This window comes from Oncorhynchus gorbuscha, linkage group LG16, assembly GCF_021184085.1.
Source record: "Oncorhynchus gorbuscha isolate QuinsamMale2020 ecotype Even-year linkage group LG16, OgorEven_v1.0, whole genome shotgun sequence".
Lineage (NCBI taxonomy): Eukaryota > Metazoa > Chordata > Actinopteri > Salmoniformes > Salmonidae > Oncorhynchus > Oncorhynchus gorbuscha.
Genome location: NC_060188.1, coordinates 38,013,248 through 38,027,061, shown reverse-complemented (window position 1 = coordinate 38,027,061; position 13,814 = coordinate 38,013,248). Strand labels below are relative to the sequence as shown.

General features: G+C 46.4%; 2 protein-coding genes across 2 annotated transcripts; both read right to left on the bottom strand.

Moving 5' to 3' along the window:
* Positions 1 to 259: 259 nt before the first annotated feature.
* On the bottom strand, positions 260 to 4,110 carry LOC123998598 (hepatitis A virus cellular receptor 1 homolog). Its single transcript, XM_046303603.1, has 5 exons — positions 3,936 to 4,110; positions 2,887 to 3,222; positions 2,665 to 2,715; positions 712 to 788; positions 260 to 578 (listed from the first exon to the last, which is right to left on the bottom strand). Exons 1-5 carry the CDS (start codon positions 3,994 to 3,996, stop codon positions 390 to 392), a joined length of 714 nt encoding a protein of 237 aa, XP_046159559.1. The 5' UTR covers positions 3,997 to 4,110; the 3' UTR covers positions 260 to 389.
* Positions 4,111 to 4,463: 353 nt separating this feature from the next.
* On the bottom strand, positions 4,464 to 12,697 carry LOC124000519 (T-cell immunoglobulin and mucin domain-containing protein 4-like). Its single transcript, XM_046306931.1, has 7 exons — positions 12,566 to 12,697; positions 11,961 to 12,302; positions 6,373 to 6,441; positions 6,187 to 6,254; positions 5,989 to 6,082; positions 5,792 to 5,828; positions 4,464 to 5,089 (listed from the first exon to the last, which is right to left on the bottom strand). The coding sequence occupies exons 1-7, from the start codon at positions 12,612 to 12,614 to the stop codon at positions 4,888 to 4,890; spliced, it is 861 nt and encodes a 286-aa protein (XP_046162887.1). The 5' UTR covers positions 12,615 to 12,697; the 3' UTR covers positions 4,464 to 4,887.
* Between the last annotated feature and the right edge of the window lie 1,117 nt (positions 12,698 to 13,814).

Below are 13,814 nucleotides of genomic sequence, written 5' to 3'. Positions count from 1 at the left end.
GCAAAACATCATCACACGCTGATCATAGACAGGTTTAACTGTAACCTAGTGCAGTACATTCCTGTACACATAAGTATACCAGACATGTAAAACATATTGCACACAAAACATAAACATTTACCAAGACAATTATTGCTTATGTTTTGTGTTCAATATGTTTGCATGTCTGTTACGCTTATCACATGTTTGCTTACCAGCCTGCCTTTAGAGCTCTTCTGTGCATCCCTCACGAGAAGAAAATAATTAGTTCAAATCAACATAAAGTCAAATCCACGTTTATTAGTCATATGCACAGGAGGATACATACAGCGTACTGTACACGGTTCAATGAAACGCTTACTCTTACTTAGTTAGCGGCAATGCACTTTTACATGGGCAAACATTTCACATCACAGCAAGATGTCTGAATAAGTGATCATTGGCACACTGGGCTTTTCGACAGAGGATGTGAGTTTGTGGCACATACGTTTGAACCCCAGTATGACCAATGCCCCCACTATGAGTAGGAGTAGACTGAGGGAGAGGGAGAGCACCGGGATGTTGATCTGGAGAGAGAGGCTGGGGAAAGGGTCATCCACCTGGTTCCAGAGCACAGAGAGAGAAGCGAGCGGGTTAAACACATGGGGGCTTATTTTGTCTCTCATAGTCTTCCATAACGCTGAGTAAAGGGTGATTATATGCCGGTGGTGTTATGGTATACAGTTTACTCACCAGTGTTACAGAATGCAAAACACTGGTGTTCTGTCTTGGAATGGCTATGTGTGACGACTCAACAGCTTTCCAGTGGTCTACAAAGGGAGAAATGACACATGGGCGATGATGATGGCACAAACAAGTCATCTCTACCCCAGCACTTCTCAGTAAATCATGACATCATCAACCACTGCTGCTTGATGCTCTTGAAATGAGAGCTGTCATTTCAACGCTAGTTTGTGGTTTCCTATGAGGTCTGCTGCACTTGCACAATGGGATTCAAGATAACACTGCACAGCCAGACAGCACACCCTGTTTCATCAAGGTTATGTTTGAGATGAAGCTCTTTCAGTGATCAATCAGCCCTAGAAAAGGAGTTAGAATTGTGGTCTGAGACTACTCTCTCTGAGAAGGGGTCTCCTCATAGTCATTTTGAAAGTGAATGTTTGTAAGGCACAATGGTTAGCACATATTACTCCCTTTGATGAATAACCACATCCTGGAACTGTGGAAGGCAAAGTAGTTTAATAATTGACGTTGTACCACTGATGTGTGAATGAGGGGTAAATGTTTAAGTCGGCAGTTTTCTTTCCCATCGCACCTTCTTCTTCTTTGGAATGTAATCGCAGACGACACCTGCTTCCTCTGTGTTTCCACTTTCCTCTCCGTTTGTGCTGTGCAGTTGACAGCCACAGTAATAAACAGCTATAAAGTCCACCTTCCGAACATGCAACACATCGGGATCCATCTGTTGAGAAGGAATAGTATCAAGGTGTCTCTCCTCCTGCTACCGTTACTTCTTCAACATCCCTCCTTTCTTCCACTCTTCTCACCGCCTCTGAATAGGAGAATTGCTGGACAGCCCTTATTATTGCCACCTCTGTCTCCTTCAGCCTAACAGGGTACTTCAGGAATTCACATGCATGCTCCCCGCCACAATTGCAGTGTTTAGGCTCAGCTGGCATTAAAATACTCCTCCTGTCTGCATATACACTTGGCACATGGCCGAGTCATTTACATTCATCACACATGCATGTGTTTGGGTACGAAGGCTCTCACAGGTAATCTCGTATGACCCAAATACATGTGAGAAGGAAGAGACTCTTCGTCAAAAAAACAATAGAATGGATGGAGTGGTCTTCCTCACTCCATCCAACATGTGGGTCAGCAGGTGTGCACCAACCAGTTGATCCAGTTTGTCACGTATATCCTTTGCATTTACTTCTAGCCCCACCCCAGCGATAACACCCTTGATAAGCGCCCTGCTTCGAGGTTCCACACACGACACATTCCAATCGGACATCTTCTTGAGTTGCGAAGCACGCTCCTTCTGTTCCATGGAAACGCCAAAAGAAACAACGAAATAAGCCCACTTCTTGTTATTCTTATTGACGCTACCTCATCCAACACATCCACGATTTCAACTTCAACCGGATCTCTCAGGGAACAACATGGATCCAAAACCCTTATTCCAACCAAAAAAAGACTCCAAACCTGGTTTTGATTTAATAGATTCCACTTTAATTCTCTTATTTCCTTTTGCATTCTCCACTGTGATCCAGATCTTGTCACTCTCCTCTCCACGCCATCTGATTCAAACAGAACATCTGCCTCCGCCATTTTCCCGTCCTCCCGGTCTTTAAATGACTCTTTCTCTTTCCTCTTCCCCATCTCGTAAGGATTTCTCAATTTCAACTAACCACACATGAGTCATCATCATTACCACCGTCATTATCAACGCAGAAATAATATTAATTTTAATATCATCTCTGATAAGGAATATGCATCACACACACACACACACACACACACACACACACACACACACACACACACACACACACACACACACACACACACACACACACACACACACACACACACACACACACACACACACACACACACACACACACACACCTGGATCACATTATTATTATTATTTTTATTTTATTTTTACAATATACTCACCTGTGGCAGGGTTAGCTTCTGTGGTTGTTGACATAATGGTTACTGGAGCAGCTAAAAACAAAAAAACAAAAATTTATAATAGACGGATTAGAAGAGTCAATTGCATTTTAGGTCTAAAGTTCTGAGTTCACAATGTAAGTCTGCTGTACAAAGCAAATGAAAACTAGAAAGTCCATCGATCCCCATTTTTGCCCAAGAATTTTAAATAGGGACGTAAATTACCTTTCATGACCCTCAAGTTTTGGATTACTTTTTTGTCGTTGAAAATGCCGTCTATGTCCACTCTGCAACAGTATGGCCCGCTGTCCGTCTGCTTGACGTCGAGAATTCCAAGGTCCATTTCTCCCGCGAGGACATCACCTGTCATTCTGTATCTGTCCGAAACCTTGGAGATGACCCCATGTTCGTCTGTCTGCACAAGAATGTTATTGCACCAGAACGTGCCACATTCTCGGCCCCAACACACACCGCTCAAACCCAAACGGCCCACTGAATATTGACAGGACAATGTCGCAGTAGCACCTTCCATCACCTTGAACGCCAACACCGAACACCTGGCTGTTGAGTGGGGGAAAGAAACACAGGTTTGACAAGGCTATTTCCTTGTTCCGGAGTTCCATACACACGTTGTCAACATCCTGAGGTCGACTACAAAGCTTTCACAATAGTCGCCTGACGTTATGGTCAAAAGGCTATATTTTGTAGCTTTCTTGGTAGGCCCCTCAACTCGGTTGCTATAATTAAAGTAAAAGTAGGGTAGTCTTCTAAATAGTATATAAAGTGCATTCGGGAAAGTATTCAGACCCCTTGACTTTTCCCACATTTTTTTACGTTACAGCCTCATTCTAAAATGGATTAAACAAAACGTGGGAAAGGTCAAGGGGTCTTGAGTACTTTCCCGAAGGCACTGTGGGTTAGGCCTATGTTGGTGGGAATACAAGCTAATACACAGCAATGCTAAAGAACTCAGAGTAGCATCTTAACACACAGCCTAATTGTACAAAAACGTCCATGTCTTGTTGAATAGTTAGGCCTAGTCAATGTAGCTACAGACAGCAAACACCATCACTTCCAACCTACATGTCTAGAACAAAGCCATTGGAGAGCTTGTCACCATTTAGAGGTGAACAAAGGCACAAAGAGTGAGCTGTCCTTTCTGTGGTGTTTAAGTCCAATTATGAGGACATTCAATTTAAACTACATCAATGTACCCAATCCCTCAATAGCCTAACCTCCAATTATTTGTAGTGTTTTAGATTAAATGTCCTTGCCTGAGACTGTTAGGAGGACAAGGATCCAACGCAGGAAAGATGGTCCAGAACCAGCAGCCATTCTGTATATCCAGTATGTAGGAGTGAAGGGTGCACACGACACTGCGTTGTGCTGGGAGCGGGCAGGACGGCTCAGAGACAGGGCATCTGAATGGGCAACTGTGTTCTCGGTGCCACTGCCTGTGACATCTCCAGGTTGGACAACAAGAGTCACTTTGACCCTTCTGTCAAACTCCTCCCATTGTTGATGGGATTTCCATCTGCATTTTCCAGCATTAAAAAAAACTACATTGATGGGTTAGGAGGCTCATCTCTCACGGTACACAGTGTACATATCTGCACACAGGGATGGACTTTTTAAAAGCTATCCCCTAGCCTTAGGCTAGTAATAGCTTGGCTGGCCAGTGCCCAAAATCCTTAAATTGATTTTGTTAGGGCTTTTAGTAGTTTATTACAATGTATAAGTGGAACAACAGTGCTAACCTATCAATAATAAGACATGTTTGAGTTTCAAGTTAGAGTTTTTATTCATTATCATGCAACAGGTTGGGTTTGAATAAGACAGTACAGTGCAAAGTTGGGTGGAGACAATGTGTGAAGAAAGCTGTGGTTATGTTTGACCTTTCATTTAGCTGCCTTTCTATGCCTGGTTCCTGTTGCAGATGGGTGAAGCTAAATGTCATGGTTAGAGGAGATGGAGGGGACAGAAAAGGCTCCTTCAGAGAAAAGTAATTGCTTTTGAGCCATTCTTTGTACCTTTTATTACATACAAAAAACACAGTCATCGTAATTGAAACTTACACTGTTAGTGCTGAATACACATCGATAGCCATACTAGCGAGCCTTTCCTTTCAAACAAACATTTAAAAAATACAAAATCAAGTAAAGTTTTACTCATTTATCACCAAAAAGCATCTGATTTTATAGTAGCTTGTCTTGTCCAATTGAATCATTAGCCTATAAGTTCAGACTCAGCCCTGTAAACACAGCATGACTGTGGTGATGTGTCCATGCTTTGTCGGGGGCACTCCTCATAGTCGTCTCTCTCGTTGTCATCTATTTGATAGACGTTCTCCACCGCCATCTCTCGAGTATGCACACCCAAGCTGGACTCTGAGTTGCTGTACAGGACTGAGCTGCCAGAGTGCTCTGGTCTGATAAAGGAAAGAACAGTAAATACACAGCCAAGGGAGACATGCATGCTTTTATTGACTGCATTATATTTTGCTTAGTTCCACTCTAGTGATTTCACCAATCCAGATGAATTAATGCTGAGAAAAGTTTGAGCTTTACAAGCTGACATAGCAAATAAAGTTTGTATTGATTTAAGATACTTATTTTGCTCTGCATTGTGACTATGGAGCATTTCCCCAAAAATATTTTACCTTTATTTAACTAGACAAGTCAGTTAAGAACGTAAGAACAAATTCTTATTTACAATGACGGCCTACCCCGGCCAAAGCCTAACCCGGACAATGCTGGGCCAATTGTGCGCCAGAATACTGTATGTGTAATGTGTATTAGATTCTAAAAGCAATGACCTACTCGCCAGTTAGGTAATCTCAAGTCATATTTCTTAACGACACAGACAAGAGTAGCAATGGCTCACAAGATGTTCACATGAGTGTTCAGAAGAAGCCCGGTTGTTTCACTTCCTCAGAGTGTTGTGTTCTTGGGTCTCATTAGTCAAAGTTTCAGTATTACCTCAGGTCAGTTGCCATAATGTTTTTGCTAATTAGGCAGACATGTCTCATGGAGGGACATTGCACTTTGACTCAGTTATTCTATTGGCATATTGCGGTATTTCATCTACTCTTGTCAGTTGGAAGAAATACAGTCATGATTAGCATACTTACATTTGGACTACCGTATCAATTGTTTTCCATTGCTTTCCTGTAATTACGTCAACAAAGACTGTGTTAGAGTATTCAAAAAACTTAAATAGCAAACTATTTAACTATTTACTTCTTGTAACACTGTCAACATCCTTAGGGATATATTCACGAGAATTAGTACTTAATATGCAGGCAAATGTAGAGATGTGTGTACTTACTCAAGATGACAAGTACAGACATAATCACCACCCCTGTCAGAACCAGTAGAATGGACACCACGATCACAGGCAGCTTATGACCTGTCATCTGCTCCTGTTAACATCACGGATTCAGTTAAAATGACATCTCGGTACAGTACCAGATGACACAGTGGGATTTCTTATTTGCCAGAATTTGTAGTGTGGAACTATGCATACCAAAATTGATTCGCTGTAAAGTGGCGTGGATGTGTCTGAATACTCTGTGGAATTTGTGGTCACATGACCTACACAGTGAGGAATTGACAGGTTGTATTTTCAGATGTAAGAATAATGCTGCACTAAAAACGATATAAAAGTATGATTTTGATGGACTGATGTTATTCTGTGCTCTCTGTTCCATACAGTGTGTGTGGTTGTCCATGGTCTGTTGAGTTATGGTCACTTTAGCCTGAGATGTTGTCGGGACAGGTGCTGAAATCAGAAAGCAATACAATACTAACTGCTCAGCTTCAAAAATATAGATGCTAAGAAATCATAATATATGTCAAGGCTGTGGGTAACTGGTGAAAGGAGTCAGGCGCAGGAGAGCCGAGATGCGTGCACTGTCACGACTGTTGTCGCCGGCCTACTAGCTGCTACTGATTATTTCCTCCCCCTCCTTATGTGTTGATTGAGTGCACCTGTTTTGAATTAGGTAGTAGGCTTTATTAGTCAGCCGGCCCGCAGAGTTCCTTGTGCGGGATTAATTATTGTGACCATCTGTTTTAGTGCACTTGTGTGCACGTCTATGGGTTTTGTGTTTTTCCCATTTTGTGGGTTTTCCCTAGACCGTTTAAGTCCCCCTGTTTGGGGGCATTTGTGTGTTCATTACGCCCTGTGTGTTCGTGAGGGTTGGCTTATGTTCGCCGTTTGTCGGTGCATTAAAATAGCACTCACCTGAACTCTCTGCTTCCTGCGCTTGACTCCTCACCCATTACACTCAGATCGTTACAGAATCCCGCACCACTGGAATGGAGTCAGCAGGAGCAACAGCCACTCCCCTCCCATCGATTGAAGAGAGGGTTCTACATCACACCACCATTCTCCATCGGATCGGAACGGCGATGGATCTGGTGATGGAGAGAATGGACCGATGGAAGAGAAGCGGTCTCCACTCTCCACCTTCGGCCCTCCCTCCTCAGGACTCCCCATCTCCCTACTCCAGCACCCTCCGTCTTACGCTCCCGAGGGTCTAAGATGGAGCGGCAGCAGGGTGCCAGGGGTTCTTACTCCAGCTAGAACTGTACCTGGCCACCGTCAGACCTACTCCCTCGGGAGCGGAAAGGGTGAATGTCCTCATCTCCTGCCTCACGGGTCGTGCTCTGGAGTGGGCAAATGCAGTTTGGAATGGCCCAGACTCAGCTAAGGAGCACTGCCCCGAGTTTTCTCGCTGCTTCCGCGCCGTGTTTGACCATCCTCCAGATGGCCGAGCGGCGGGAGAACGACTATTCCATCTTCGGCAGGAGAAAAGGAGCGCCCAGGATTACGCATTCGAGTTCCGTACCTTGGCAGCAGGATCCGGGTGGAACGACAGGGCCCTTATCAACCACTACAGGTGTAGACTCCGGGAGGACGTCCGCAGGGAGCTAGCGTGTCGGGACATCGCTCTTTCATTGGATGAGCTAATTGACATGTCCATCCGACTGGACAATCTGCTGGCTGCCCGCGGGCGTTCGGAGAGGGTCCTGTGTGTTCCACCACCCAGCACCACCACTCCTGTTTCGATGGAGTTGGGAGGGGCTTTGCCGAGGGGTACCGGAGGAGGAGGCTCCCTCTGCACCAACTGTGGTCGGAGAGGACACATGGCCGATCGGTGCTGGGGGGGTCCGTCTGGGAGTCGAGATGGCAGGCGGAACATTTCTCGATCACCCCAGGTGAGTCAGCACCAAACTCACCCAGAACCCCCTGTTGGTCACATGTTTGTTTTGATTTTTTTTCTTAAATTTTTTCCCTCTTCCCAGCTAGTCGATTCAGGCGCAGCTGGGAACTTTATGGATCGCGGACTTGCTATTAAATTAGGTGTTCCGCTTGTGCCGATAGATTCTCCCTTTCCCGTGCACTCCCTAGATAGCCGGCCATTAGGGTCAGGGGTGGTCAGGGAGACCACGATTCCACTAGACATGGTAACGCAGGGGAATCATAAGGAGCGTATCAGTCTCTATATTATTGATTCGCCTGCGTTTCCAGTGGTGTTAGGGATTCCCTGGCTGGCCCGGGACAATCCTAAAATTTTGAGGAAACAGGGGGTTCTCCAGGGGTGGTCAGAGGAGTGTTCTGGAAGGTGTCTGGGAGTTTCCGTCGGTGCCACCTCGGTGGAAAGTCCAGACCAGGGTCCCACAGTGAGCATTCCCCCCGAGTATGCCGATTTGGCAATCGCTTTTAGTAAAAAGAAGGCGACTAAATTACCACCACATCGACCGGGAAGGGATTGTGCGATAGATCTCCAGGGTAACGCTGCGCTTCCCAAGAGTCACGTGTACCCATTGTCCCAAGAGGAGACGTTGGCTATGGAGACATATATCACGGAGTCTCTGGGACAGGGGTACATTCGGTCCTCCATTTCACCCGTCTCCTCGAGTTTCTTTTTTGTGAAGAAGGAGGGAGGATTGCGTCCGTGTATTGATTATAGAGGTCTAAATGCCATCACAGTGGGGTTCAGCTACCCACTACCTCTCATTGCTACGGCAGTGGAGTCCTTTCAGGGAGCGCAGTTCTTCACAAAATTTGATCTCAGGAGCGCGTATAGCCTGGTGCGTATTCGGAAGGGAGACGAGTGGAAAACTGCATTTAGTACCACATCGGGCCACTATGAGTACTGCGTCATGCCGTATGGGTTAAAAAATGCTCCAGCCATTTTTCAATCCTTTGTAGACGATATTCTCAGGGACCTGCACGGGCAGGGAGTGGTTGTTTATATCGATGACATTCTGATCTACTCAGCCACTCACGCCGTGCATGTGTCTCTGGTACGCAAGGTGCTTGGTAGACTGCTGGAGCATGACCTATACGTCAAGGCTGAGAAGTGTGTGTTCTCCAAACGAGCCGTCTCCTTTCTGGGTTATCGCATTTCCACCTCGGGGGTGGAGATGGAGGGTGACCGCAGTAAGGCCGTGCGTAATTGGCCGACTCCAACCACGGTAAAAGAGGTGCAGCGGTTTTTGGGTTTTGCCAACTACTACCGGAGGTTTATCCGGGGTTTTGGCCAGGTAGCGGCTCCAATTACCTCACTGCTAAAGGGGGGCCCGGTGCGGTTGCGATGGTCAGCAGAGGCGGACAGAGCTTTCAACAGGTTGAGGGCGCTGTTCACGGATGCACCTGTGTTGGCGCATCCGGACCCCTCTCTAGCATTCATAGTGGAGGTGGAGGCGTCCGAGGCTGGGGTGGGTGCCGTGCTATCACAGCGCTCGGGTACGCCACCAAAACTCCGCCCCTGCGCTTTCTTCTCGAGTAAGCTCAGCCCAGCGGAGCGTAACTATGATGTGGGGGACCGGGAGTTGTTAGCGGTGGTCAGGGCTCTGAAGGTGTGGAGACACTGGCTTGAGGGGGCTAAGCACCCCTTTCTCATCTGGACCGACCATCAAAATCTGGAGTATATTCGGGCAGCTAGGAGACTGAACCCGCAGGCAAGGTGGGCCATGTTTTTCACTCGATTCCGGTTCACTTTATCATATAGACCGGGCTCCCAGAACGTGAAGGCGGATGCACTGTCCCGCCTTTACGACACGGAGGATAGGTTCACCGAACCTACTCCCATCCTTCCGGCCTCAAAGCTGATGGCACCGGTGGTATGGGAGGTGGACTCGGACATCGAGCGGGCGTTAAGGGCTGAACCCGCGCCTCCTCAGTGTCCGGCGGGGCGGAGGTACGTGCCACTTGGTGTTCGGGACCAACTGATTCGGTGGGCTCACGTGCTACCCTCCTCGGTTCACCCTGGGGTGAGGAGGACAGTGGGGAGCCTTCGGGGGAGGTATTGGTGGCCTACCTTGGCTAGGGACGTTAAGGTTTATGTCTCCTCCTGTTCAGTATTTGCCCAGAGTAAGGCTCCTAGGCACCTTCCTAGAGGGAAGTTACAACCCCTCCCCGTTCCACAACGGCCATGGTCACATCTATCCGTAGATTTCCTGACCGACCTTCCCCCGTCTCAGGGCAACACCACGGTTCTGGTGATTGTGGATCGGTTCTCTAAGTCCTGCCGTCTCCTCCCGTTGCCCGGTATCCCAACAGCCCTACAGACTGCGGAGGCATTATTCACCCACGTCTTCCGGCACTATGGGGTGCCGGAGGACATCGTTTCTGATCGGGGCCCCCAGTTCACGTCCCGAGTATGGAGGGCGTTCATGGAGCGTCTGGGGGTCTCGGTCAGCCTGACCTCCGGTTATCACCCCGAAAGTAATGGGCAGGTGGAGAGAGTAAACCAGGAGGTGGGTAGGTTTCTGCGGTCGTACTGCCAGGACCGGCCAGGGGAGTGGGCGAGATACATCCCCTGGGCTGAAATGGCCCAGAACTCACTACGCCACTCCTCTACTAATGTATCCCCCTTTCAGTGTGTGTTGGGGTACCAGCCGGTCCTGGCACCGTGGCATCCGAGCCAGACCGAGGCTCCTGCGGTGGAGGAATGGGTGCAGCGCTCAAAAGAGACCTGGAGGCAGAAAAGGAGTGCTGACCGCCACCGCAGTGAGGCCCCCGTGTTTGTACCAGGGGACAGGGTCTGGCTCTCGACCCGAAACCTACCCCTCCGCGTGCCCTGCCGGAAGCTTGGGCCGCAGTGTGTAGGGCCGTTCAAAGTCCTGAGGAGAATAAACGAGGTGTGTTATCGATTACAACTCCCTTCCTATTATCGTATTAACCCCTCGTTTCATGTGTCTCTCGTCAGGTCGGTGGTAGCTGGTCCCCCGGTGAGGTACTGGAGGTCCCTCCTCCCCCCCCGGCGTATACGATACGGGCCATTCTGGACTCGAGACGCCGGGTGAGGGGCCTGCAGTACCTCGTGGACTGGGAGGGGTACGGTCTGGAGGAGAGGTGCTGGGTACCCACCAGGGACATTTTGGATCCGTCAATGTTGAGGTGTCGGCGCGCTGCGGGAGCCAGCGTCAAGGGGGGGGGTACTGTCACGACTCCGACCGAAGGACACTCCCCTTCCCGTTCGGGTGGCGCTCGGCGGTCGTTGTCGCCGGCCTACTAGCTGCTACTGATTATTTCCTCCCCCTCCTTATGTGTTGATTGAGTGCACCTGTTTTGAATTAGGTAGTAGGCTTTATTAGTCAGCCGGCCCGCAGAGTTCCTTGTGCGGATTAATTATTGTGACCATCTGTTTTAGTGCACTTGTGTGCACGTCTATGGGTTTTGTGTTTTTCCCATTTTGTGGGTTTTCCCTAGACCGTTTAAGTCCCCCTGTTTGGGGGCATTTGTGTGTTCATTACGCCCTGTGTGTTCGTGAGGGTTGGCTTATGTTCGCCGTTTGTCGGTGCATTAAAATAGCACTCACCTGAACTCTCTGCTTCCTGCGCTTGACTCCTCACCCATTACACTCAGATCGTTACATGCACAATGTATTCAATTCAAGAAAACACCAGTATAAACACAATACTATGGTGCTGGAAAAATACCGGTACCACGAAATAAACTGGCGTAATAACAAAATCCGGTAACAAAATACCAGCCGTCAGATACAGCCTACAATAAAACAAACACGCACACAAACATGGGGGAAACAAGAGGGTTAAATAATGAACATGTAATGGGGGAATTGAAACCAGGTGTGTAAAAAACAAAGACAAAGCAAATAAAAAGTGGATCGGTGATGGCTAGAAGGCCGGTGACGTCGAACGCTGCTCGAACAAGGAGTGGGACCGACTCCGGCGGAAGTCGTGACAATATCACTCATCAGAATGACAATGATCACCTGTAAGCATCAAGTTATTGTATATCATAGCATGTTGTGCATTTCATACCTTTCTCAATGTTCAAGTTGACATGATATTTCTCATCATTCCACAATCCGTGAACAAGCACACGACAGCCGTATTGTCCCGAGTCTTTTTCAGTGACATTGAGGATTGTGAGAGAGACATCCCCTCTCTTCAGCACCCCGAATAAATGATATCTAACCGAAGATCTCCATGTCACTTTAGTGCCATCAGATGAGATGATTTCCTTGTTACAACCAGAGTTCCGTATGGCTCCTCTCCCCCAGCATATGGCTGATACACCTTGCTTTATGGTGTTATATTTACATGGCAGAGTGACATTCTGGCCCTCAATACCAATGACTTTTGGGTCAATGCATTCACTGACTGGAAAAGAGGGAGGGAGAGGAGGACAGAGATACTTTCAATTGTAAATTATGAATTCACTTATTATCAAGTAAATAACCAGCCTAAAAATCAAATCAAATCAAACTTTATTTGTCACTTGCACCGAATACAACAAGTGTAGACCTCACAATAACATAATAATATCGTGTTACTTTTAATGATTTTTTACTTTAGTTTATTTGGTAAATATTTTCTTAAACCTTCTTGAACAAAAAGAGATGGGACCATCGTGCATCACTTACCTGAAAGTAGACAGAGGAGAAACCAGCCTAAAACACAGGAAGTCTCCATGATAGGGTCATATCACTTCACCCTTCGCCATTCAAACACCAACTGCATATATACACAGTCATCTGAACAGTCAGAGTCATATATACACAGTCATCTCTCTCTCTTTGATAAACTCGAACCTCCTGAGCACATGACTTCATCTTGACATCTGCTTTCAGATGTTTCCGTTGCACTCAGAGAGGCAGAGATGGTCAGTGTGGTTATTTTTTTTGTAGGTTTCAATTTCCATATTATATAACACACATAACTGCACAGGATGTTAGAAAGTTCACAAAGTTCTTAATTGAAAATAAATTAAAACCAAAACCATTTGTTCATGTCAATTCTGTGGGAGGTTGTATTTCATGTTTTGTAGTGTACTGTAGAATCAAGACTCCAGGGAACAAACGTTCTCTTCAGTGGTATTTATTCAGTATTCTTATTTTAATTTACACTTTAATTTACACCTTATCACAAGAAACTAAAGCTAGATAGCACACACTGAGTATACAAAACATTAAAAACACCTGCTCTTTCCATGACATATACTGACCAGGGAATCCAGGTGAAAGCTATGATCCTTTATTGATGTCACATGTTAAATTCACATCAATCAGTGTAGATGAAGGGGAGAAGACAGGTTAAAGGAGGATTTTTAAGCCTTGAGACATGGATTGTGTATGTGTCCCATTTAGAGGGTGAATGGGCCAGACAAAAAGCTCAGTATTAGTAACCTTATGAGTGGTCCTATATTAGCTACGTCACAGCGTGTTGAAGAACTGAGTATGCCTATGCTAGAGGGCGGAGAAACCCAGATGTTTCTGTGATGAGCAGTAGTTGTGCTGGTGCAGTTGGGATGACAGTTGGGATGACAGTTGCTACAGGAGTAAAAACAACAACATTGATTTCTATTTAAAAACACATTAAATGAGGTGATATTACAGACGGTTTCAAAATTATAACTGGTTTTTATAGACTTGTTGTTTCTGGAAAAAGCGCACATTTTGCATAGTAGCGATGGCCCTTGTTGCAACAGAATAATCATCCATGATTCATGCGTCAATGAAACAGAAGCCACAAATGGGGAGGAAAATCAATACAGCTACATATCGGTATATAATTTTCGATGCTATATTGTGCCCTATCATTTTGACAATATTGCAATATTGTTTTTGTGCTAGTTGGCTGTACCTGCACGAAAACTCCAGTATGTTTCCTTCA